This window comes from Notamacropus eugenii, chromosome 5 (genome assembly GCF_028372415.1).
Source record: "Notamacropus eugenii isolate mMacEug1 chromosome 5, mMacEug1.pri_v2, whole genome shotgun sequence".
NCBI classification, from domain to species: Eukaryota; Metazoa; Chordata; class Mammalia; order Diprotodontia; family Macropodidae; genus Notamacropus; species Notamacropus eugenii.
Window position 1 is genome coordinate 127,622,612 of NC_092876.1, and position 27,390 is coordinate 127,650,001.

The window sequence follows — 27,390 nt, forward strand, 5'->3', positions numbered from 1 at the left end:
TTTCAAAATCTTGACTATATACTTAGCCATTTCAGCAATACATTCTTCACCTTTACATCTCTAACCCTCTTAACCTACATAGGATGAAGGCTACACATGACATTAATTCTCAACCTCTGTGTTAACCCTATCATCTTCTCCTCTCTTATCCCTGAACCACTGATTGCTTAGGTTAAAAAACAAACAAAAAAACCCTATGCTGACTGGATCTAGTAGAAATTCATGGTAACCTCAATTATTCTCTCACAACTGAGAAGTGATCTTACCAGACCTCCAAGGCACATTCACTCTCCCCTCCTCCACTGTTCCAAACCTTCTACTTAAACCTCCCCTAAAAGCTCTGCTTCCTCTAAGGAGATGACTCCTGTGGATTCTGTAATATTGCTCTCTACTGTTGCTTCTCCTATCTGTCTCCGCCTGTTCTTTCTCCTGTACCCTTCATTGGTTCCTTTCTTTCCTCTTGTCTCCAGGTAAGAATTTTCTCTCAAGGCCCTTTCTTTGGTACTTTTCTCTTCTTTTTCTGCATTTATCTACCATTGAAGAGGTTTAAAATCTCAATTATCTTTGATTCCTTCCTCTCCCTCAAAATCCAATCAGACTTATTAAGTCTATCATATTTCAGCAAAATAGAAGCTCCTTGAGAGTAAGCATTGTTGTTTAAATCTTTCTAAGCCTAGCATCTAGCACAGTTCGTGGCATTAAGTAATCAGGCTTGCTGACTGCTTGATATTCACAAGCTCTCCCACGTTAGTTCCCTGTTCTCCATTTACAATTCTCAACCTAAGTACAAAGATTGTTTTTACTTACCTCTACTAAGATTGTTTTTATAGTCTCCTAATTGATTTCCCTGTCTCTCTTCATACATCTTTCACATTGATGCCAAAATAATTCTCTAAAAGTACCAGTCTGAATACAACACTCCCTGTTCAAAATCCTTCAAGGATTCAGTACTGTCTATGGGACAAAATACAAATTCCTGAGCTGGGCATTTAGGACCACCACAATCTGGCTTCAGGTTTCCTTTCCCACCATATTTCACTGTAACCCCTTTTCATCACATTATGCAGTCCGGTCAAAATGAACTGCTAGCTACTTTCAGATATCATTTTGCCCTCTGCCAATTTCATTTAATCACACAGGTCAGACCTATCACTTTCAGATTTCCATTGTTGAAATCTTTATTTTTCCTATGAAGTATGACTCTGATAATACCCACCTCCATCATGTAGTTTGTAAAAGTAAGCTTTTCCTCCTATTTCTTATATCACTTTGTCCATGTACTTAACACTCTGCCATATCACACTAAATTGTACAAATCTCATCCTTATTTAGATAGCTAGCTACTTAAAGGAAAGGACTACTTTTCATCCTCATGTTCCCAAAGATGAATGGAAGATCTGGAACACAGTAGATAATTAACAAAAGTGTGGTGAATTAAACTGTTTACAATTTTAAAATACTAAGACTACAAATAATTAAATGAGGAGTGTATCTCGAGTAATGACATGCAAAAAATCAATTTACTTCTTTTAAACTTCCATCTAAAATTTTTTTTAAAAGTTTTAGAACTTAAAAAAAAAGAGATTATCTTCAGTCACAAGAAAATTCACTTTCTAGAAAAACATTATTCCTTGACAATGAGTTGCTATAAAAAACATCATATGATCCATTAGACTATAATTAGCAGACCTAGAACAGCACAGGTGGTCATGGCTCCTAATCATGAAGGAAAGTGCTGCCCATATATAGGCACAGAAAGAACACTGTACCTGGAACCAGGTTCAAATGCTTGCTCTGCCACTTAATACACAAGTTACCATGGACAAAATAATAATAATTAAATAGCTAGCTTGTATATAATGCTTTAAAGTTTGTCAAGCTCTTTACATATGTTATCCATGTGACCCTCATAACCACTCTGTGAGGTAGATAGAAATTATTATCCCCATTTTTACAGGAGAGGAAATTGAGGTCTTGCCCAAGGTCTTAAAGCAGGATTAGAACATGGGTCTTCCTGACTGTCCTACACTGGGGGAAGATACTTAGCTTTTCTCTAGGCCTCCATTTACTAGCATGTAAAATAAGGGGCTAGACATGATACCTCTAATTCTTGATCCTCTGAGCCTGTAAGGGAGGCAGTACAGTACCGTGGCAAGCACAGAACTCCAGACTTCTGTCTGTGACCAGTACACTTCTGCTTCTCGCTGACCACAGTCAAGAGAAGTTACCAGGAAAGCTGCTAATCATTCATTCACTCTCCACATTAAGTGCCTCCTGACTTCCAGGCCCTATGCCAGCACTGAAGAAGATACAAAGTTTACTAACACTTTCCCTGCCTTTTGGAAACTTGCAAACTGAGGCGGGGGATATGACATGACAAATAAATATGATACAATATAATACATAATAGTACATTGAAAAAGGTTAAATTGTTATGGGATGCCAAAGGCTGCTCATTACCAAATGGGGAGAAATCATGAAAGGTTTCATGGAGAAAATGGCAAGTGAACTGGATTCAAAGGGATGAGGAGTCATTCAAACAGGTAAAGAGGTCAATGAGTAAGTGAAGGAGGCAATTCCCCAAAAGAAAAGCACAGAAAATTCTCCACTTTCAGATGTCTGAACTTTTGGTACAACCTATTCCAATCATTCTGAGAAAACAAATACTGAGATTCTCTGGAGCAAGGCCAATGTCTAAAATCATGAGGGTGAGAGAATAGACATATTTTGCATTCCAAGTTAAAATCACCTTATACTGCCTGTCCAGAAAAGAATAAGGAATGGTGCCATGGCAGCGGTTGCCACTCTCCATGTACCTACTTACCTTTTGCGTTGTTGTGTTGGTTGTCTGAGTGGAGGGCTTCGTGAAGGTTATTTTTACAGGAGACATGTGGGGGGGTAAGGAGTTGGCGATGCTCTGCATAATGTTGCTCATCTTGGGGCTGCCACTTACAGGCACAGTGATAGTCTTTGAGACAGGAACAACAGCCTTGGGAACTTCCTTTAAAACAACGGGGGATGAGCTAGACGAGTTTGTTCGTCTTCTTTTCCTGGGCTTTTCATCTTCATCTGAACAACTAACACCTGAAGGGGGATCAGATTATAATATTAATGTTATCCTGGCCCCAGGTGTTGCCTGTTAATTAGAAAACACTTTATATGATTCCCAATGACTTTTTTTTTTGTCTAGACATGTAATCTTATTGGTGAATAAATTTCACCAATGAGGAAATTTCTTCTCTCAGTCTAGATCAGCAACTGTTCTTCATTTTAAAGGCTTTAGAGATAGGCCTGAGGCCCTGAGGCGCTAAGTGATTTTCCCAGGGTCACACAGCCAGCATGTGCCAGAAGCAGGACTCAAACCCAGGCTGCTGATTCCAAGTCCAGTGTTCTAGCTATTACAACACACTGCTTCTCAGTGACTTAAACTGACTGTGCCCCTTGGATGCCAAGAGTTTATTCTGATGATCTAAATTGAAGTGAGTCAATAATCCTTTATTAATTTCCTATTTAGTACAAGTCCTGGTGCTACCGTGTGGATAGTAATACTAAACAAGTACATTCCTGTCCCTGAGACAACTGCTTTCCAGCAGGCTAGATGAGGCACGGACAGATGTCACTAGAATTGTGAACTAGAGCACTGCACAGGAAGGGTTCAAATAAAATGCGACAAGAGACTCAAGGATGAAGGGATTGCTTCCATCTCATGCTCTGTGACTGGACTGTTTCTTCTCTATAAACTACGAATATATTATAGGTAAATCAAAAAAAAATGTTCAAACATAGGTCTTTACCCTGAAATGGACTGAATAGTCAGAATGGATAATTTTACTAACACCAAATAAAAACTGAAAACTCAATTCTTGGCCTCAGTCCACTTGTTTTTGCAATGACTTTTTAAAAATCAAAGTAAGAACTATGAAACCCACCCAGGTTATTGCTGTAATGCAAAGACAAAGATATGCTAATCAGCTCAAGACAAAAATTCTTTAGATCTCCCCCCCACCTTGTCATTTCCACATGACTAAAATTAACCTAGAATCAGGACCACCTAAAGACTGTGACCTCAGTCCTGAAGGATATTCAATATCCTGAGGGATATTCATTAGAATCTTAGTATTGTTTTAAACAAGGAATAACATAACAATTACCTGTATCAGTTATTTAATAGCATATAGTAATATAGTAGTAATTAGAAGCAAATACAACTAAAAATCTACCTTAAAAAATAACAATAAGTGATGAAAAAATGTTATAAGCAATTGGAAATATAAACTGACCAAAAAACTGCATTCAATCTTTAAGAATTTAATATAATTTAACAAATACTAGGGATTACACTAATTGTAGGAAATAAACATTAAGCAAGTCATATAAGAATATTCTTTGTCTTTTGTCTATGTGGCAATTCTTTACCATTACATTATTTATGATAAGGTAATTATATCCTTGCAGGAAGGCACTGTTCAAAGGTAGTTCCCCACAGCAAAAAACTATGGAAAGAAAGTGATTTCTCTAACATCAGGACTGACCGAAAAGTATCACACCTGATCACACTCCATAAGCATTAACCCTGCTGAACACTGGACAGCAAGCCAATAATTTACTCCAAGAGGGCCAATCCAACCCCATGCTGTGCTCTGCAGGCAAGACGGCCTTGGATCTTGGCAACATGGTGTCACTTACTTTTGACATAAACAGTACTTCCACTTGGCAAAACAACTACATTGGAGGCAGGACTGGCAGGTCTTGGTGACTTTACTGTTGCAACGCTGCCACTTGGAACTGGGGTGGAGGTTGGGGTTGACGTGGTACTCGTGTAGGAATAGCAAACCACTACTAAACAAATAATAAGAAAGCAAATCTTGTAAACTTTCACAGTATCTATACAGTTTCCATTTCAACAATTTAACAGGACTAAGCTAGAAATCAATGAAAAGAGCTTATCATCAGTAATTGGTACCAAAAGCCAGATGGTAATGCCCTGTCCCTCTGTAGACGTCCTTTGGCCTGAGAAGTCTCAGCCAGCCACCACACCAAGAGGGAAGAAAGGGGAAAGTAGAGAGCAGTAGCCCACTTGTGGATAATACTGGTAGTGTGGTATCATGTAAAGAACACCAGACTTGAATTCAGAAGAGAACAGAATTCAAATCCTTGCTCTGCCGCTTACTAAACATGACCTTTCATGTGTCCCTTCACTTCCCTGAGTCTCAAACTCCTCATCTATAAAGTGGAGAGGATAATTGTGGCATTTCCTACTCACAAAGTTGTGAGGAATGTGCTCATAAGCCTTGGGTATCACATAAATGCAAGTAGCTACTGTTATCATTATCATTATTCTTATTTTTAAACTGCATTCCTTTCAGCAGCACTAGTGGCTTGACACTAAGGAACAATGGACAAAGCTTTGAAATGTCCAACCATCAACTAGCAGGCAATGGCAAATTCCTATCTGAAAACCAATGGAAAGCTTGGGCCAAGTTCCTTCAGAAATGCACAGTTCTCTGATACTAAAGTAGATGATCAGGAAACTCTCAGAGCTCAGGCTTAATAGGTTTCCATTTTCAACACCCTTATCTTCTGATAAAGACAATAAATGGAGGCAGCAACAGCAAATCCCAGAGCTGGCCAGCCAAAGAAGTAGATGCAAATGGGTAGACACGGGATCAGAAAGGTAACATCCCCCACAAAAAAATAAGAGTAAAAGACATTGATGGAAGTCTAGTTCAACTGTAGGAAAATGTCACTCCCTGAAAAATGTTTATCTCTGGCCGTTAAGCTAAACTCTGGCATGAATGTAAAAAAATCACCCAGTTCTTTTTCTCAGCTCTACTATTAGGCAGGAAAAGATAGCTGCCTAAAGTAATCTGGCAACTGCATTTATTTCTGAGGGTCATTTCCACAAATTGTCATACATGTCTGAATAGGAATACCCAATGTATCATTATTAGTCATCTAAGGAATATATCTACATAAGGATTGTTTACTATAGTAAATCACAACTAAAAAGCCTATTGACCAGAGAGGCCAGATCTAGTGGTCAGAAGGAACACTAGGTGAAACAGACAAGCACACTACTGATTCATTTTTGAATTTTTTTTTTAAGACTAGCAGACTAGCACCTTTTGCCAGCAGCCAAAATGACTGTTGTCACCTTGTCATTTTTTTACATTCCCCTTGTATTCAATAAAGAAATCAAATAAACTTCTCACAGATATACATGAGTTAAAAAACTCACTGCAAAAGGGTTTCTGCTATTTGTTAAGTAGCAGGTAATTTACTTTTCCTGCCTTTCATTTAGGGAAAGTCTCAACTAAGTAAGATCCCAATTTGATCATGCTTTCTTAAATCAGAACATTAATTACATCTTGTAATTCCAATAATTCCATCATTACATCTTGTAATCTTTAAACCTTTGGAGGAAAATACTTCGAAATTCTGATTTTCATAAAATGAAAAGGAAAAGTCAAAACCATCTCCACTGGGAGAAACATTATTCTTCTCACCTTCTTTGCTTCCTGTTTCTGCAGGCACTGGAAGAGATGCATTGTGCTGGATAGCTGCGTTGGCAACAGCATTAGCTGTGACAGTGAAGGCAGTTTGGGGAACTAGCCGGGGCATCAGTGGTACTAGTCGACGACCTTCAATAGACCATTCTGAAGAGCTATTGGGTCCAGACATACTAAACAAAAAAGAAGAGGTCGCTGCAAGAGTTCTCCACTGCTAAAAAAAGCAACTATACATTTTCCAACCAAATATGATTTTTGATGTAAGACAGTTACTACACAGCAGAGAGTTGTTCTAAGAAAGTAATACCAAAACCAATGACCATAATTAGGGTTTCAGATTATTTCACACTTTACTTAGGAAACAATAAATTTTATTTTGTAAACTAAGCCTCAAAATGTCCAGAATACAAACTATGAATTTTTTAAAAGTTACCCTTCCACATTTATTTCATTTTTTAAAATATTAGCCTTCAAATTGATTCCAATGATCTTTTTGTTTTATCATTGATTTCACTAATGATAATTTTTTTAGGCATTCTTAAAACTTCCTAATACAGTTTAATTTACCAATAAAATGAAAAAAATCAACTTCTAAATCAGATTTATTAGATGTTCACTGATGTGGATAAAAACTAAACTTCCATTAAGTTTTGTCAAAGTAAGCTTTCCATAGCAAAGGCTAAAACAGGAAGTTCTTAATTTGATATCTGTGGATAGATTTTGGGGGAAGGGTGGAGAAGGGTATCTATGAACTTGGATGAAAAAAATTACATCTTTTCTTTTACTAATATCTACTGTGAATAAAACCCCAAAAGGCTGTATCCACAACATAATTAGCTAAAATTTAAATTTAAAATTTACATTAACTATGAATTTGCTACAAAAAAAAAATTATGATTCTGGTAAGTAATCAATAGTTGTCACCACACTGCCAAAGGGTTCCATGACACAAATAAGGTTAAGATCCCCTGCCCTAAGGCAGTAACTGAGAGGGCAGGGTACAGAGGGGCAGAGAAGGACTGCTATGTGGTGTGTACATATATTATATTATCTTTTTCATTTTCAAAGCTAACCCTAGATAAAGTTTATAGCACTGGAAATAAGCAGAAACCATAATTAGTTATACATTAAAGATTCTTCTGGCAAATGTCTTTCCAGGAACACTCAAACCAGGAGAGGATGTATCAAATGAAGCTGGGTCACTTCTCTTAACTTGGTTCAACAAGCTGATTTTGACTGCAGGCTAATCTTAAATTTTAGGGCCCCCTCACAATCAATGAATATTAGGTTATGCCTCTTTTCACTATGGACACAAGTCTTTTTGGATACTGTTTAAAAAAAGACATTTCACAGACAACCTAAGTGAAATCCAAGTCTATGTATATATGTTGTTTCTTCGATGCCTGATAAAAATGTATCAACATGGAAGTTTTAGAAATGAAAAGTGAAATGTTCCCTTCATTTTAAACAGCTCCTCTCTACTACTGTTAGCTTAAAATTATAAAACACTCTAATAAAATGAATTGTCATGTGCCACCATAATTAGGAAGTATATATTTTTAAAATATTTATTTAATTTGCTTTCAATTTATTCACATTGATTTGGACGTTGTTATCTAACTGGTATCTATTTTTATAGAACAGAATGAATTACCATACAACATGAGAAAGGCTTAACTTGAATTAAAACTAGGCTTAGGAAAAGCCTAGTTCTTGAAAGCAGTTCAATATTCACACTGAGAGAAAGTATAGTAATCTTCTCTGGAACATTTTAAGGTTAGTCCCATTCAGCAAAAATGAAGAAATGAACTTTCAAGCTACAAACTATACCTATAAAAGCTAATCTCTGTTTTAAGCAAGAGATTAGAAGGAGAATGAGAGAAGCAAAGAGTAGGGTAAGAATAAGCAATAGATTATTTCCAAAGAAAAACAATTCAAGAGTCTTCCATTAGTTATTCTATTTTTCTCCTGGTGTTTGAAAAATATCAACTTGCCACTACTTAGCTATCAATTTAATTAAATTGTCATCTATTCACTTTCTTATTAAGTGTTAGGCAACAAAAAGGTTGTTCTTCACTTACCTTTGAAAGCAGGAGATTTCCACCCTGCTACTCCCTAATGTATTGCTTAAATGATGGTCAATGCCAAATTTTGGAGAAGATTATTAATTCCAAGAGTATGGATTCAGAGAAACAACAGTGCAGATGGCATTATAACTTGGGCAGAGAATTTATAAATCCTCTCAATATTTCCAACATAGCCAAAGAATTGAGACATGGCCAAAAAGTGGTTTTCAATAGAACTGAAGGCAAGTGAAATACAATATTTACATACAATATTTAGGCTCATCAAAGAGAAATTCACATTTGTTTGGGAATAAAGAGTGTAATTTGTATTTAGTTATCTGAGTTATTTATTGGAAGAAAGAATTTGGGGGCATCAGAAGATCCCAGATATGAGGGGCTATAGAGCATCACTGGAACCCTATACAATCAGGGGGTTCTGGAATGAAACATCTGCTCTGGGAGAAATCCCAAATAAGGCTGATAGAAATCCCTGACCCCTCTCTGTCAGGGAAAAATCAACAAGGCAGTTTGCCTTACTGGGCAAAAGAGCTGAATGTGGCAAGTCACTTAATCTCTCTAAACCTCAATTTCTTCATCTACAAAATGGGATAATAATAACAATACCTATAGTGCCTACCCTGTGGAGCTAGTCAATATTGTCAAGTTGATAATAAGCATTTATTAAGCTCTACCAAGTGCCAGGCACTGTTCTAAGTGTTTAAATGAAGTAATATAAATAAAATAATCACTAATCTTAAAGAGCTATTTAAAAAGTCTGGTCTGCTGAGCCCTGAAACATTAAGAACATTAACAAAATGATCTCTATCCTCAAAAAATACCTTATTCATACCCTGTGTGCATGCCCAACTCCAGAAGGAAAGAACAGAAATTCCAGATCCCTCCCACACCTCCCTGCTATTCCTAGAATCACAGCTGAGTGGAACTGGCCTTGTTAAAGGACCCTAGCCCCTCGGATTCTAAATTTTCTACTTGTACTACTATGACTGAGATGGTCCAGTAAGATAACTAAACCAAAATCCTGTTCCTGCTCCTGACTACTTACTGTGTGTCCTCATGCAAGTGTCTACACCTCTCTGGCATGCTTCTCTCCTTTGCAAAATGAAAGGATAGGACTAGATGATTCCTCAAGTCCTCTCTAGCTCTAAATCTTCACAGGTTCTAATATGGCCTTTCAACTAAATTCAATCCAAACATTTATAAACTTTATAAATGGCAAAAGTATAACAATGTAACATCTACTGGATGTGCCTAGAGCCACAAATGCAGCTTTTCTTTGATTGTAAGCCTACTGAACTTCTCCCAGCTCTCCCTCTTCCCAAACAGCCCTCCTTTTGTGCTCAGTATTCTCTGGTTTCTCCTCGCCTCGGCTCCATTCCTCCTGGCCTGGGGAGAGGAATCTGTGAATACAAGTCTCCCCAGCTGCATTCTTTCCCAGCTCTGGTTGTTTTCTCAGGCTCAGGGGGTACTGAGACCTCCTGCAGGTAATCTCAGGAAGAATTGCAGGAGCTACAGTATGCTCTGCTAGCACTTCTAAGGGAAGGGGGAGGAGACAGTGGGGGGACCATTCATCCCTTCCATTCATTAGAAAAGCACATCTGGGCAAGCTAGTATTACAATATAAAACACTAAATTAAAAGAACTAAACACCCATGGGGTTTATATGTATACACTAAAATAGAATCTTTGAAAAGAAAAGTCAAATGCATATGTAAAAAGAAACCAGAAAGGGAGAAAAAAGGAAAAGGAACATAAGGCAGGTAAAAGCCAACTCTCAATTATCCACGCTAACGTAGAGAGGAGGGAAAGGGAGAGGTCAAGCAGATTAAAGAAACTCATGACATTTTGGTAATTCATTTTTACCTCCTCCACCAAACTTTTGCCAGGACTACTGACTAATTTAAATTTCAACTCCTCTCCCTTCCCACCCTCTGACTAAAGATACTCCCAAGCAACAAAGTAGCTAGAAGATGAGCAGCATAAGGAAAGGAGGAGGAAAGGGAAAGAAAAGGAAAAGCAAGGGGCCTAGCTAATTCATACAATGAATAATACGCCCCTGAATAATTGAGAGCTATAATTTTGAATTTTTAAATAAAAACAAGTAAAAGCCTGAAATAATAATAACCTATTTGCATACCTGTAACTTGGTCTCTCACCCAAATATAAGGATAAATTCATTCTTTGAGGGGGAAAAAAGGAAAAGGAGACTAAATAAATGTTATCCTTTAAGTATGAAATTGACGCATCAACTTAACGACTAATTGTCCAAGAACAATGCTACCAAGATTCTCATTTTATTTGAGAGTCTTTGAAAGCTATTTTTCTTCACTTTATTAACAATAACATCATCTTCCTATTACCCATTCTCAAACTAGAATCTAGCTCACTAACCACTATTTGAAAAGCATTCCAATTCACAAGTTTATAGCTTTGGAAGCAATGCATTATTATGTGAAACCATCTCAGTGAGCCAATCAAATGCAAAATGTCTCCAGTGAAAACTTTCAAAATTTCTATAGTGCATACTTCTCACTTATCTCAAAGTGCTAGTAAATCCTCAGAGCATTAATATGTAGTAAAGTAGTACCACCACAAGAATATGAGCCTCAGTTTACCTATCTGCAAAATGTGAATCACCATCATGATCATAAAGATTACAGGTAAGGAAAAATGAGAAGCTAAGAGTAATATTTCTAACTAATTTAAAACATGCTGCTTAATGGCTCACATTATATTGCACAGTAACAAATTAGTTCTCTTTGACACTAAAATTATTAATTAAAAATACACACAATATATTTCAGTTAGCATTCCTTACTCTTAAAATGAATGTGCCTCTGAAAAGTTGTATGCAAATCAAATTTTTGATTTATCACTTCATATTTTTCCACTGCCTTAAATCACCACTGCCCAATGACCCTACCTCCACTCATGACTCATCTTCAGGTGGCAGCAGCCCCTAGAAACCATGCCTGATCCCTACCCTCACTCCTTTACCCACCCAATATCCTCTTAGCAACAAGTTCAAAACTTAAAAACATTTAAAAGCACAAGGTGAGTTACTTGCTATAACATTAATTATTCTATGATGTGATTTATCTATTCTACAATTTCTGATGTTCATATATCCAAGTTCAAATCTCATAAAGCAGAGCACCCCATACCTAACAAATAAGAAAATACACTGACTACTCATTAGACTCAAATATCAGATAATATGTATTTCTACTTATACAATACTACGCAAGTCAAATCCTATTACAGAAAATAAAGGAACCATCCAATTTTGTATGCTATGAAATTCGGTTGAATTGAGCATTATTCCATATAAATGGGCTGTAAGCTAAAGTTTAAATCTCAAGGTATGTGGAAGTTTTAGTGCAATAGGATTTAACCTGAGTATGTTTATTTTCCTGATAACATATTGATAAACATGAGTTAAACAACAATTAAATACAGTTTCAATTCTGTAGTCAGTTTCCCTGAGTAAGTGAAGACATTACTATAAAGATAAAAGACTCAGGTACCTAATATATAATGGGAACACTGTTCCCTAGCCATTATAAAAATTATGTGTAATATGACTAATAGCTTACTTATGTGCAATTGTTGTTAACCGTTCATCATTTACTGCTCTCCGAACTTCAGCACGGTGGCGTTCTGTTGAGATGCTGTCAAAAAAAAAAAAAAGGAGTCATAGAATTCTGCTAAGCTGTTTCTTACTTATATTTATGTTTTAAAGCAACAAGTTACCATATTGGTCAGAACCAAACGCTCCTCCCCTCCCCCACAGTGAGATTTCTCTGCTGCAGGCAAACAGGATGACCTGTTCCCTGTTCTTGGCCTGCAATTTCTTCTTGTCATTGTGAATTCATACAGGCCATCTGGAATACAAACCCCTCTCAGCAACACTTGTTGAAATCTTTTTCTTCTAGGATTTGTTTGGAAATTTCCACAAAGTTTTCCCTAATCTTTAAGTTATCTCTTTCCTTCTCAAATTGTCCTGGAGCCCTTTATAATGCCCTTTCTATTCGGTTTCTCCTACTATGATCAATCAACAAACATTTGTTAAACATTGTTTCAGGAACTGTGCTAAGTATTGAGGATACATATATAAAGCAGTAATTCTGTCCTGAAGAAGCTTCTGTTCCAGTGGAGAAGAAATCATGCACATCCAGAGGTATAAACTGGATAAGTATAGAGCAGATACAATGTAACCTTAGAGCAGCATGCACTAACTAGCAGCTAGGGTGCCCAGCCAAGTTCTTCTGCAAAAAATACTATGTAACCTACCAAAAGAAACCAGGGATTCTAAGAGGTGGAGAGGAGAAAAGAGAGCATTTAGATAAAAAGGGCAGCCAGGGCAAAGGCATGGAGAAGGGAAATGTAGGTACATGAGTAAACAACAATAAGGAGACAAGGATGGCTAGACCAGAGTGTGGTGGGAAGGAGTAATGTATAAAGGCACAAGAAAGACAGGTAGAGGTCAGGTTGTGAAGAGCTTTAAATGACAAAAGAATTTATATTTGATCCTAGAGGTAATCGAGAGTCACAGGAGCTTGTTTTGGGGGGAGGCCGGGGGAGAAAAGAGGTGGTCTTTTCCACTAGATGATCATACCTGTGTTTTAGGACAATCACTTTGGCAACTATGTGAGGGGTAGACTGTATCGAGAAGCTTGAGGCAGGGATACTAACTAGGAGGCTATCAGTATTAGTATTCTAGACAAGAAATGATAAGGACCTGAATGACAATAGTGACTGTTTAAGTAGAGACAAGAGAATGAAAGTATTTGCGAAATTTATTAACTGAGCAGATAGTGCAGAGTGAGAATGAGAAGTTGAGAATGACACCAAAGTGGAGAACTTGGATGTATGATGGTGCCCTCAATAGTCATTTGAAAGCTGTAGGTTTGGAGGATAAATTAAAAATCTTACATTATTCTTACGTGTGTAACTGCATTTATTCTATTAAGTTGTAAGCTCCCTGAGTGCAAGGACTGTCATTTTTTTCTATCTTTCCAACCTTATCACCTGGCACAGTGTTTTGCACGTAACAGGTGCTTAATAAGTATTTACTCAAGAGCTGAAAAAGTGCTTGCGTGCATGTGTGCGTGCGTGTTTACCTCTATGTGGATATAGTAAAGAGGAAAAGAGTATAGGTTCAATTCAGGTTTTAGACAATTCAGATTTGGGGGAAAAGCACAGACTGCTCTGATCAAACAAGTAACTGATCTAAGCACAAAACAAAAAGAGAGTTTAGCCTAAAAAAGAGAAAACTTAGGTGCTTCATGAATGTAGCCCTTCAAGCATCTGAAAGGAATTAGAACCAAAAGAAATTAAAGCAAAGCACATTTCAACTTAAATTAAGGAAAAACTTTCTAACAATCACAGCTTTCCAACAGCGGAATGAGCAGCTTCATCAGGTGCTGAGCTCTCCATCAACAAAAATTTAGAAATGGAAGGAACCTTAAGAGACCACCTACTCTGACCCAGGAGCCAGAAAGATAAAGGCAATTTGCTACAAGGGTGAATGCATTATTAAGAATTAGAGACTAGGTATCATTTCCCACATCTGAAATCTTCCGAAAATCTCACTTTTCTTTTTGATAAAATAAGGATAACAGTAACTGTACTGTCTAAATGATAAGGTTATTACTACAGAAATTAACAAATCATCATCACCAACACCATCATCATTACCACCATCACCACCACCGCTGCCATCGCTATCACCCTTAGTCCCTTAGTCCCAGAGGTTGTATCAAAACTCAAGATTTGAACACAGACCCTCCACTCCAGCTCCAGAAATCCAGTGCAGCTGTGATCACACCATATTACCTTTGTTCAAAGGGAAAGTAGATGATCATCTAGTGGAAAGATTGGGAAGAGAATTCCTACTCTAGATGGGAGGATGGACAACTAGCTCAGAGAATACCTAATTTTATGCCCAATTAAATAAAGGATTTGAGAGAGTAAGATACTGTACCTGCCTTTAGTGGTAAGAATCTAATCCAAATGTGGTTCTCTGCTCTAAAAATTGACCAGGTAATAACAACTTCCTTGACTCATTGGTTATGTATTCTCTGTGCCATATCATATTACTAATAATTTTTTTGAAGTGTCCTACCGATAACGAATAAACAAATATGAAATCAAGACTGAGAGACTACACAGATTACATTTCACAGTCTAATAACTAATAACTAGTCCTAAAATTGTCTATTGTTGGTGATGAAGCCAAGGGGTGAATTAATAATACCCTAAAGCTCATGAAAAATACAAATACAAGTTACTCTCATTTCCATGGAAAAAACAAGAAAAATAGTTTTAAATTTTAGGAAGACTTTAATTAATAGAAAATTTTCTGATAAAGAAATTAGACTATATTGAGACAGGTTATAATAGAATCAATCACCTTCACCATAAATTGTTTAGCTTATCTAAGAACAGTCCAAATAAGGATGCAAGAAGAACAGCTTGAACTAGAACCCTCTTGATAATATCCATTTCACCTCTTGAGGTCTGTTTCCTCAACTCTAAAAAGAGGGACTCAATTAGAAGATATTGAAGATACCTTTACATTCTATATACCAAGATCTTCAAACAAGTATTCATCTAGATCTAGTTTAAACATCTACCCAAGAGGGAACTCAGATCACTACCTCTAACAGCAGTCAGTTTTCAGAAAATTCTAATTGTACAGAAATTCTTGTTCATATTAACCCAAAGTCAGGCTCCCTGAAACTTCCATTGATTAGACTTAATTCCACCCCCTAGAGACACAGTTTACTTTCTTTTCTAGGTAACAATTCAATTCAATAAATATTTACTAAGTGACTATCCTTCCAAATTTTCACATCATGCACTCTACATTACAGACAAACTGACCAACTGGTTGTTCTCAAGTTTAACATGCCATTTCCATCTCAGAATTCTAATCTTCTTTCAAGGTTCAACTCAGATACTGCCACCTCTTCTATGCAGTATTCCTTGATCATACCTCTTTCTCCCTCCTACCACCACCACTATCGACGCCTAATGCCTGCTGAACTGAATCCCAGCTCAAAGCAATGCCTGCAGTCTTTGCTATGGAAGGCTCAGATTGGCAGATCACCTGAGCTGCAACTGGGCTAAAGCCAAGTGGATGTCTATACTAAATCGAGCATCAGTATTGTGAGCCTCCAAAAAGCAGGGGTTCACCAAAGTGTCTAAGGAGAGGGAAAGTGGCTTACATCATACACAAAGCAGATTAAACTTCCAGGACAATCAGAAGTAGTATTCGGGCTGTGAATGGCTGCTGTACTTCTAGCCTGAACAAGACAGAGAGGAGGAAAGGGGGCAGGGAGGAAATGAAGAAGGAAGGAAAGAAAAAAGGAAGGTAAGGAGAAAAGGAGGAAGAGAAGGAAAGAGGAAAGAAGGAAAGAGGGTATAAATCTCCTCTCTGATGGGTCCACTCACCATCCCTTTGTCTTTCCAAACCAAAATACCATTGCCTGTATATGCTATCACACTTTATTAGAATGTAAGCTTACTCCTTGATAACAGGGACCATTCTTTGCTTTTGAATACTCAGCATTTAGCACAGCGCACCACACATGGTGAATGCTTAATAAATACTTTCTTGTTCACCTCATTCATGCTTCGCCTGTTATGTATGTACACAAGGCACTGTGCTAGGTGCTAGGGAGTACCCAACGTGGAAATCATCAGTTCCTGGGGATCTAATAATATATTCTTTTATAATTACTCTATTCTTCCAAGTTCTCTACTCTAAGATAAACATCATAAGATTCTTCAATTATTCTTCATTCTGAAATACCAAGCAGCTATGATTAGATATCAATCATCTCTAAATCAAATGTCACAATGCATTCCATTGAGCAGTCAAAATAGTGCCAGACCTAGAGTCAAGAGACCTGAGTTTGAATTCTGGCTCTAGCAGTAAACAGCTGTGTGGGAACATGCAATTTAAACCCTCTGGAAGCTCACATTTCTTATTCTGTGAAATAGGGCTAATAACACTTGATCTACCTCACAGAGTTGCTTCAAGAAAAGAACACTGTAAACCACAAGGCAAAGGACCTAGGTTTGAATACTAGCTCTGCTCCAGGCTACCTGTTGTGTGATGTTGGGCAAGTCCCTTTAAGTTCCCAAGGTATCAATTTCCTCATCTATAAAATGAGGGGATTGGACCAGAGTTGGACTAGATAACTTCTAAGGTCTATTCTAGTCCTCAAACTATTATGTTATTATCTCCTGATGTTACATACACTCTTAGTTCTTAGTCAAAAGCAACCTCTAACATTTGCAGCAGGCTCCCCCAACTCTTTATCTAAATTCAAAGACATCTCAGCCCACCAAATGTTCTATGGACCTAACAAAAAAACTGCCTCAATAAAGACGCTGACTTGGATGCGACAGCTGTATGCTATAACAGAAAGAAGACTAGATAAGGAATCAAAGGCCCTAGGCTGGGATCTTGGCTAGCACTATCTGTCTAATCTTGGATAAGTCACTCCCCCCTCTCTGGATGTTTCTTTATCTGTAAGGGGCTTGGATTTGATGATCTTCAAGTCCCTTCAGCTCAAAAATCCTATAATCCCATAACTAATCAACATTCCTACCAGAATGCTGGCAATAAGTCAAGACTAGAATTTGAGACTCCCTTAGCAACACCAATAATGTGAAAACACAAGAATTTGTTTCACAAGGTATTTGGGTGGATATTATAATTAGTTATAAAGCTTATCTTATATTTTCTTATATTACTTTGAGTATGAGCTCCCAGAGAGAAGAAGTTGTCAATTTTACCTTTCTTTATATCTCCAACCTTAGTATGGTGTCTGGCACATAGCAGATACTTAATAAATGTTTTCTGACTGTAATGAAATCTGAAATGAAAATGTTTCACATTTAAAATAAAGGTATTTACCTAAGAACTTTTGAGAGTTCCCCAAGAAGATCTTTCTTTTCCTTCGTGAGGTCCCCCTGTGCCCGCAGGGCACTGATAACTCCAGCATATGCCTCCAATTCTAGAAGAGGAAAAAACCAACTTTTATCATACATTTTTAATGTTTTGAATTCAGCAATGTGTGTACTATAAAATTTCACTGCAAGAAATATTCAGATCAGCTACAAGTCAAAGAAAAGTGTTTTTAAAATAAAAACCCTATTGCTAAAATATCCTAAATAACACATAGTACTTCATCTTGCTGCAAATGCCTTTTGTTCAAGTCTCAGGCATAAACACACTTTAAGGAATAAATCTGGAAGGCAATATTCCATTTTATACAGGTACTGAAGCCAATACAGTCAAGGTATCAGACTCAATGACTAACCAGTAAGGCAATTCAATTCAGTGCAAATATTTATTAAATATCTATGTTCAAGTTTTTGTAGTAGGCACTGGGAATGAAAATGTATGAGAAACAAGAGAGAAAGAGGGAGGGAGCATTAGAGAGAGCAAGAGACAGGGAAAAGGAGGGAAGAGCAGTAGAGAAGGTTGATGAGAGAGGGAGAAAGACAGAGACAGACGAAATTATCTTCAGGAGTTGGAGGAGGTGGGAAGAGAAGGGGCTAGAGAAGACTACCTGAATAAAATGGTATCTGTATTGACCCCAAGAAGGAAAGAGGTTTCAACAGATGAAAACTGGAAGAGACTATTCCAGACATAAAAGAAGAGATCATAGACAAAGACAAAATTGTGGGAGAGAACAAAATGACAAAGAAACAAAAAATAATCCAGAAGAAGAGTAGTATAAGATAAGCCTAAATGGACAAACTGAAGTCTGGAGCATGGAGAGCCTTGACTGGCAGAGTCCAGAGTTTATATTTTACTTGGTAAGGAATGGGAAACCATTAAAGATTTTCAAACAGAGGAAGGACATGATGCAAACGGCATGAATGGATATAAATGAACTGAAGAGGGGACTAGCTATAAGCAAGAAGTTAGGAGGTTATTATGACTGTCTAAGCAAGAAGTGATGAGGACTTGAAGAGGATCTATTGGGAATGAAAAGCAGCTAGATTCAAGACCTTTCTCAATGATTCGCCAAATGAATGCCTCTATGAGATGAAGGAAAGGAAAGAGTCAAGGCTGATAATCCTGAAAAGATGATGGTGCTATTAAGAGACACGTGTCTGATATAACAGAATTCCAAAAATGTTCTGATAAAACTATGGAAATCTCACAGGGCCATTCATTCATTCATTCACCAGTCTACCTGCAGATACCTCTCTAAATCCTGCCTAAAAATGCATTTTTGTACATTAGCAAAAGCCTTCAGTAGACCTGGTTTCTAGATCTGGCTTTGCCATAATCTACCCTATGACCTTGGGCAAGTCACTTCCCCTGCCTGGCCCTTAGTCTCCCTATTGATGAAATTAAGGGTTGAACTTGACCATCTCTAAAGTTCTCTCTAGGTCTAAACAATTTCATCCTGTTCTTACTCCCTCTCATCTGATGGCAGAATGAGCATCAAAGAGACAGACTAGAATGCATCCTCTGCTTTTCTCAGATCAGAAGAGCCTGAATAACCCTCCTAGACAAGGTCTGCCAGGTCCAAGTGCCAGGCAATTTCATTTTACTATCCTTCCATAGAATGAAATAGCATAAATTTTCATATTGTAATTTTGTTTCAGAAATGAAAGGGCACTTAATGATCCCCAAGTCCATCCTGTTTATTCTACAAATGGAAAACTGAGGCAAAGGGAGGTAAAGTAGGATACAGACATACAGACAATGGTTTTGGGCCTTGAAGATTTAATATTTGAGTAAGAAAGATAGACATTCACTCAAAAAACAATGCAAATAAGTACATAAGTGCCCTAGGAAAAGGTACAAATACAAAAGTAATTGGCATACAGTGGGAGCAGAAAACTTCTGGCTGTAGAATTTAGTTAGTTTTAGAGGGGACAGCATTTTAGTCGAACCCTGAAGAATGGATAACATTTCAACTAGCAGTAGTAAGGAAAAGTATAATGGAGATAGAGAGAAATAGAATGTACAAGCAAAGGTATGCTTTAGGGAATGGCAAGTAGCCCAGTTTTACTGTAGAACAGAGTAGCTATAAATGAGGTTGAAAGGTAGGCTGAGCCAGATCTGAATGTCAAACTAAGGAGTTTGCATTTTTTTAGTAGTTAATGGAGAGACCACTGAATGCTGAGCAGGAAAATGATATAATCACAGTAAAGAATTAAGTAATATCCATGTGTAAGATAAATTGGAAAGATGAGTAGAATCTGGTAATAAAGACACTAGAAAGAATCTTTGTGAAAAGTAATAAAAGTCTAAACTACAATGGAATAGAAAGGAAATGAATTTGAGTAGCCATGAAGGCAACTGGAAGTGTGTATACTGGGGGAACAGGAAGAATCAAAGAGAACTTCAAGGACTGAAATCTAGATGATTTAAGAGAATTTTGATACAATCGGCAGAAATGGGGGAGTCAGAAAGAAAAGAGTAGATAGGGCAGATGAATTTAGTTTCAGACATTTTTGAGCTTGAGGTGGCTGAGGATCAACAATTTAAAGACAATGAAAATAGTTAAATGCTGCCAACATTTCCACATGGTTTAATCCTAACTTCATCATCATGCATGGAAGCAGCCCAAGGAACCTCACACAAAGCCAGAATACTGATTTTATTTATGTACTCCAAGTCATTCCCTCTTTCTCCTGTGAAAAATTCCAGAAACCCACCTGTATTATAAAGCCTTCCACTGTTCCACCATGATTTTTCTCATTTTTCCCACACTGTTTGGTTATGTCTGATGAGTACCATTGCGGGTACAGCATCCAGGGTACAGTTATCTATTTTCTATTGCTATCATGGTTGCCAAACTATCTTAAAGTGTTACCTCCGAAGACATGTAAGTATTAGGTGGCTTATGAAATCACAGCATAAACGCATCATAAACTAAATTGTTATTAGTGTTTATATTACAAAGCCTTAAACAGTTTAATTTATACAAATCAACCATTTAATTATACTGCAGCACTCTACAATACTGAGTTCTCTCTCAAGTGTACTTCTTTGGGCATCACTTAAAATACATGGATTGGAGAGAGGGGAGAATTTACAACTCCTACAGGTGCAAGAGAAAGAAATTATCTCTCAATTCGTTTTAACTGAAGTAAGCTTGAATTTATTAACCTGCATTAAACTTGATTTTAATCAAAGAAAAGAAAGCTTATTTTAAAATTATTGACCATTAAAAAACAGTGCTTTTCTCTTATAATTTCCAGTGGAACCCTAGTATTTTAGAGCAATGCAAAGGTTTTCACTGTTACGATAATAAGCTGAAGACAGGCTGGGGGATAGAAATGGCTGCAAACTCTTGTCAACTCTCACCCTTTCAAAGCCAAAGATCCCTTATTAATAAATGACATTGTGCTCCAGGATCTGTTTTCTTTTGTTTAGCTTCTGCTACACTGTAGCTTTACTGGCACAGCTCTGACTATGATTAGGGATAAATTTAGAGTTAAAGGTAACACTTTTATATTTAATTTTAATCTCTTGATGCAAAGCCAAAGAAGTCTTTAATCTCAATCTGATCTACTGCTGCCATCTCACATGATAAACATTTTACCTTAGCTATTATTTGTTCATCACCACTAAAAATGAAATAAACGAGTATATACTGTGAAATAAAATACGATCTCCTATGCACACCAAACCACCATAACATCAATATAGAGCATTTATTAGACATCTTTGTGCAATGAAAGTTGCTATACCTAGCACTGGGGATGCAAAAATGAAAACTAACAATGTCTCTGCCCTCAAGGGGCATGCAGTCAATTAAAGTGGAGTACAACATGTACATAAACAAGTATGACACAAGGGAGAATAAGATGGAGGCAGCAGGGAAATCAGAACAAAATGCTCTCAGAAAAATCTGAGGAAGCAATCACTTTCATCTTGGTAGTGGAGGGTATGGAGGAATCAAGGAAACTTTAATAGAGGTGGTGGTTGAGAAAAGCATTTCAATAAGCAGATATGAGAATATGTCCAAGGTATGAAGGGCAATGTCACAATGCAGTTGTAAAAGAAGGAAGGACAATATTAAAGAACATCCATAAAATCCAATTTGGCTAAAAGGGAGACTGTAGGAAGGGAAAGATTAAGGCAGTTTAAACCTAGATTGTGGAAAGTCTTCAACACCAGACTAAAAAGTTTATATTTTATCCTACAGATAAGATGAAACCATTGAAGGCTGAAGAGTTGGCACACAACAAGAAAAAGTTAAAGGAGCAACAAAAGTAACCAAGAACCAATTTTTATAAGAGCTGGAACAGCATACTTGGGAGCTTAGAGCCAAGAGGGACGTTAGAAGCTATCAAGTCCAAATGCATCATTTTGGAAAACTGAAGGAAAAGGAATTTTAGTGACTTGTCCAAATTCACACTTGAAAGAAGAAATGCAACTGAAGGCCATGGAAATCTGGATCCCAAACACGGATCTTCCACTAGGCTACACTGCTTTAAACGAAGATTCCAATCCAAGGGTTATCCAAAGAATCATTCCAGGATGACAAAACTAATCACTACTGTTAATTTTTAGTTTAGTGCTAACTACCAACATTAAAAAAAAAGCATCAAAACATCAAGTCTAACAAAATGACAAATACAGTAAGGTCATGACAAACAGGTAGAAGGCGAAGAGCACAACAGGTCCTTGCGGTTAAAATTGATTTTTAGCTAATGTCCTCATGTATTATTGTTTATTATAAATATCTGGGTATGTAGCTTATCTTCCTACTAGAATGAAAGCTTCATGAGGACAGGGGTAGTATTTTATATAAACTTCATTATCACTCATTTCCACAGTGTTTTACAGGTATTAGATATTTAAGATTAGCCAAACTGAACTCAGATCTAAGTTTCACTGGTGTTATCAGAAAAAGCACTAGTGGGTCTTGAGGGTCAGAAAAGTCCCGGCTCAAACAATTAATTCCTCTATGATCCCAGAAAATCCCCACTGGGTTGAATTTCCTCACCTGAAAATGAAAATACTACCTACTTCCCTTGTTGTGTGCCTTGTAAATCTTAAAGCACTTAAGAAAGTGAAGTTATTATGACTGAAATAATCATTAAATGAATATAATTCCAGAAGAACAATAGCTCATAAAAATTTAGGGCCCCAAAATACCTTACCCAATTTTCGAAGGATCCTTTTGCATTCATCCCTGCTGAGATCCAGAAGGGTTGGCCATACAACAGGCATCCTTGCTTCTGTTTTGTAGCCCCACAGAGCTTATCTTCCCTGCAAATAAGGAAAAAAATTTAAGTTACCAAAATGTATCCATTAAATTACCTGGAATAAGACACTCCAGCAAATACACACTTTCCCCACTATAGCTATTCCACTGTTGACGAATGGGCAGACAAGTCTTTCAGAGGCTGCAATAGTTTTCCATGCTTTCTCTGCCGGTCTTAAAAAGATAAGGATCTCGGTCCCATATCCCATTGCTCTAATGTTGCACACCTTTCCTTACCTGGATTCACTGTTATCCCAAAAGATCAATGGGCAATTAAAATCAAGTAACAGCACAATGACAGAAAAGCAGATTTCAAAGGGGGAGGAAAACCAAGAGAAGAAATCATCTTGCCTGGGCAAGGGTTATGGAAGCAGAGGATATGGCCCCTCTCCAATTCCCCCAAAAGAAAGGTACACAAAGACCAGAAGATCTTACAGCCCAGGAGCATTAACACAGAAACTCCGATACCTTACTATGTTAAAGAAGAAACCCATTCCAAACCCACTGTCTCTCCCTCATAAATTCATCACCCAGAACCTGCCTCTTCCATACAATATTCCCAGCCTGACTGCCTTTCCCAACTCTCTTACCCTTTCCCTTTCTGTCCCCTAAATTCAAGCATTCAGAAACACAAGATGGACCCATCCACCTTTTCACTCTTTCTTCTTTGCTTCCTCCTCTCCCCGCTCCCCATCACCCAAACACATGCACACAGAATCACATGAGGATCCCACTAAAGCATCCAACTCAGCCTTTCCTCTTTGCCCTCACTGCATTGAAAAATCAAACACAGCATCGCAATTGGACTCCCTTATTCTTTCCACCTACTCCCTTCCATCTCTACTCTACCTCTCCCTCCAAACACAGGTATGCAAGATCACAAAAGGCCACCCAGCCTTCCCCCCACAACACATACAGAGAGGCACAAAAGGACCCCCTCCATGCTTCCCACCCGCCAAACATGTACACAGTATCAGCACCAAGAGTTCACCCATTCATCCCCCCCATTTCCAACTTTTCCTATCCTCATCCCCACTTTTCCCATCCCTATTCTTTTCAGCCCCTTCTCCGCCAACCTTATTTTGCCTCCCCTCCCCCAATGTCATTGGAAGGCCCCTGTGCCACAGCAGGACAGCAAATGACAAGGGCTCTGGCCCCAGGGAAGCAAATAGTAGCTTCTCTGTCCCCTGTATCTCCATTCAAAGAATGTCAGAGATGGAAACAATTAAGAAACTGAATTTAAGAGCCAGGAAGGAGCACAGCATATTATACTAGGAAGGACCTTAGAACATAGAGAATACAAAATATTAGCGGTAGAAAGGATTCTATAACATGGACAATATTAGATGTCAGAAGTGGGAAGGACTCAAAAGCATAGAGAGCACAGAATTCTCAAGCTGAGAAGGGCAGAAGAGCACAGAATATGGACCTAGAACATAGACAGCATAGGATATTAGAGTTAAAAGGACTCCAGATCATAGAGATATTAAGGATGTTACTGAGTTGAGAAAGACTCTAGAAAGTAAAGAATATAAGATGTTAGCACCAGAAAGGACCTGGAATAGGGACAGCACAGGCTGCTACAAAAGGAAAAAGACCGTGGAACATGGAAAGCATAGGAATGTTATTGCACACTAGAAAATGGACAGCACAGAATGGTAGAGCTGGGAAGGGCGTTGGATCAGAGAGCACGGGACACTAAGGAGCCCAGAAAGAGCCTAGAACGTGGACAGCATAGGAATGTAGGAGCCAGAAGGACCCTGGAACACCGAGAGCCCAGGATGCTGGAGCTGGAAACGAGGACTGCACGGGATGGCAGAGCTGGGAAGGGCGTTCGAATACAGAGAGCATGGGACGCTATGGAGCCCAGAAAGAGCCTAGAACGTGGACAGCATAGGAATGTAGGAGCCAGAAGGACCCTGGAACACCGAGAGCCCAGGATGCTGGAGCTGGAAACGAGGACTGCACGGGATGGCAGAGCTGGGAAGGGCGTTCGAATACAGAGAGCATGGGACGCTATGGAGCCCAGAAGGACCCTAAAACTTGGAGAGCACAGGAACGTAGGCGCCAGAAGGGCCCTGGAACACGGAGAGCCCAGGATATTAGAGCCGGGCAGGACCTTGGAACCGAGAGCACGGAATGTCAGAGCCGAGTCCTAGAACCTACGATGTCAGAGCCGGGTGGACGCCTAGAACATGGCATGTCAGAGCAGGAAAGGAGCTGAAACAGCGCCGGACGTCAGAGCTGGTAGGGGCCTCGGGGACCATCTGGTGCAAACCCCCGGCTTTGCAGGGGAGGGAGCGCAGGGAGACCAGAGAGGGGCAAGGGCTGCTGCGAGCGCGGCCACAGAGAGGGGCAGGAGCAGCAGCGAGCGCCTCGCGCCTGCCCGGCCGCCCTCCGACTCTGGGTCCAGGGCGGGCCTGCCGGCCTCCCTCTGTCCTCAGAAGGACCCGAACCCCAGTCCCAGTCCCCCGCCCCCCCAATCCCGTTAGGAGACAACGGAGGATGGGCACGGCGGAGGAGGGAGGGGGGGGACACCGCGCTCTCCTCAGCCCTGCCAAGCCCGGGAGGCCGAGACCAGCCTGCCACCCCTTCCCCAAGCCTGGCCCCGGGGCGACCCACCTGCCTGGCCTTTCGCGGCTCATCTAAAAGGTTCCTCCGACGAGACCCGGGCCAGCAGGAATTGGGTTTGTTTTGCGGTTCCTCAGAAGGGGGCAAGATGGCGACGGGTGCCAAAGCGCAGGCGCGGCCGCGCGCCGGAGCCTGGGAGTTGTAGTGCCCACGGTGTTCCCGCCTTTCGACGGAGAGAAAGTGGTGGGGACCTCCATGCCTGTCTTTCCTACCCTGGGGCAAAGGTACCCCAGTTGGGGCATACTGCGAATGCCTGCTTGAAGCTTCGCCCGCAGCCCAGAAACTTCACATTGCGCGCAGGAGACTGGGAAGTGTAGTTTCCTTCTCTCCCTGCCCGCCTCCCCTCCGCGCTCTTGGCGCGCCTCGCCTCCTTTTCGCTCCGCCCTGCCAATCAATTGCGCTCGCGGCTACGTGTGCCGTCACACGTAGTGGTAGAGATGGCGTAGGTCGCTCCGAGCCTCGGAGGCTTGGCAGTCTACCCTTCAGTGGGGGCGGAGGGTAAAGGAAAGCGGGGAAGTTCGCTGCCGAACGGTCGAATGGATTCGTTTTTCCCAGAGGTCTGGACTGAGTCCCGTCAACGGCCAACAGCCTTCCCGCGGCAGGTAGCGGAAGACCACGGTATGGGTGCCGCAAAGGGACATGCGCAGTCACAGTCATTCAGCCGTCCTCGACTGCGCGCCAGGTTGAGGCAGGTCTCTGTCTCGTTCACCTGATGGGGCCGAGGCCGGTGGGTGGGTGTGGTGGAAAGAGCCTTGGGCTCCGTGGTCCAGAGCCAGCCGGGTCCGGGCCGCGCGCGCGCGCGTGTGTGTATGCGTGCGTGTGTCTGTGTGTGTGTGTGTGTGTGTGTCTGTGTGTGTCTGTGTCTGGGTCTGTGTCTGTGTCTCGAGTATTACCGTGCTCACCCTGTTTACTAAAGGAGACGCTTGTCAAAGCCCTTCCCAAAGTGACCTACACGTGGGAGAATCTATTCAAGGGAGTCCTAGCGTGGCTTGGTGGGGAAAAGCCCCTGCTGCCACTGATAGCATGGTCCAAAGGATAGACTAGGCAGTTTTCAGAAGAAGAGATACAGGCTATCTATGGCCACTGGGGAGAAGTGCTCTAAATCAATAACAGAGAAGTGCGAATTTAAAAGTCCCACCTTTTAATCCACCTTGAAGAAGTTGACAGAAAAGGAAAGTGACAAATGCTGGAGAGGCTGAGGAAAAACAGTCACTGTAATGCCCTGTTGGAGCAACCGTAAACTGGTGCAACCATTTTGGAAAGCAGTTTGGAGCTATCCCCAAAAAGTTGCCAACTAACCTCTGCATACCCTTTGATCCAGCCATATCACTACTAGGGATATTCTGCCAGAGAGATCAAAGAAAAAGGACTCATATTTACAAAAATACTGATAGTCTCTCTTTTCGTGAGGGCGGTCAGCAAACTAGCATTTATTCAGCACCTATTACAAGAATTGGAAACTAAGGGCATACATCCAAAAGGGTGGCTGAACAAGTTATAGTTTATGAATGTGATGGAATACTATTATACTGTAAGAAATAGTGAAGGGAATAGTTTCAGAGAAACCTGGGAAGACGTGGATGAACTAATGCAGAGTGAAGTGAGCAGAATGGAGGAAAACAAGTTATATAGTAATTACACTAAAGGCAACAGTTCTTAAAGACAGGAGCTATGATCAACACAGTGACCAACTACAATTTTAGAGCACCCCTATCAAAACCTGCTACCCACATTCTGGTAGTTGATGGATTCAGAGTGCAATTTGACACTTTTTTTTTATAGCCAATGCAGGAATTTGTTTTGCCTGACTATTCATGTTCGTGACAAAGTTTTGGTTTTTGTTTTTCTAGTTTTCTCAGTTGGGGAGGGAGAAACGGGAAGTGGATCTTCATGAAAATAAAATTT

General features: G+C 39.5%; 1 protein-coding gene and 1 long non-coding RNA gene across 9 annotated transcripts in view; one reads left to right on the forward strand and one right to left on the reverse strand.

The window, feature by feature from the left end:
* The window catches only part of EMSY (EMSY transcriptional repressor, BRCA2 interacting), an 89,646-nt gene extending 63,588 nt beyond the window's left edge, over positions 1 to 26,058 (reverse strand). For 3 of the 8 annotated variants that reach the window (XM_072610795.1, XM_072610792.1, XM_072610787.1), the window contains exons 1-8: positions 25,477 to 26,058; positions 22,751 to 22,859; positions 17,526 to 17,625; positions 12,190 to 12,264; positions 10,731 to 10,772; positions 6,507 to 6,682; positions 4,687 to 4,839; positions 2,825 to 3,084 (exon numbers count right to left, since the gene is read on the reverse strand). In XM_072610795.1, the coding sequence (XP_072466896.1) occupies positions 2,825 to 3,084; positions 4,687 to 4,839; positions 6,507 to 6,682; positions 10,731 to 10,772; positions 12,190 to 12,264; positions 17,526 to 17,625; positions 22,751 to 22,820 (876 nt within the window). In that variant the 5' untranslated portion in view covers positions 22,821 to 22,859; positions 25,477 to 26,058. The remainder of the gene's footprint in view (positions 1 to 2,824; positions 3,085 to 4,686; positions 4,840 to 6,506; positions 6,683 to 10,730; positions 10,773 to 12,189; positions 12,265 to 17,525; positions 17,626 to 22,750; positions 22,860 to 25,476) is intronic. The other 5 variants (XM_072610794.1, XM_072610791.1, XM_072610793.1 and 2 more) reach the window with 3 other exon arrangements.
* The window catches only part of LOC140505132 (uncharacterized), a 47,995-nt gene continuing 46,583 nt past the window's right edge, over positions 25,979 to 27,390 (forward strand). Inside the window, exon 1 of the long non-coding RNA XR_011967388.1 lies at positions 25,979 to 26,103. This is a non-coding gene — a long non-coding RNA (uncharacterized lncRNA). The remainder of the gene's footprint in view (positions 26,104 to 27,390) is intronic.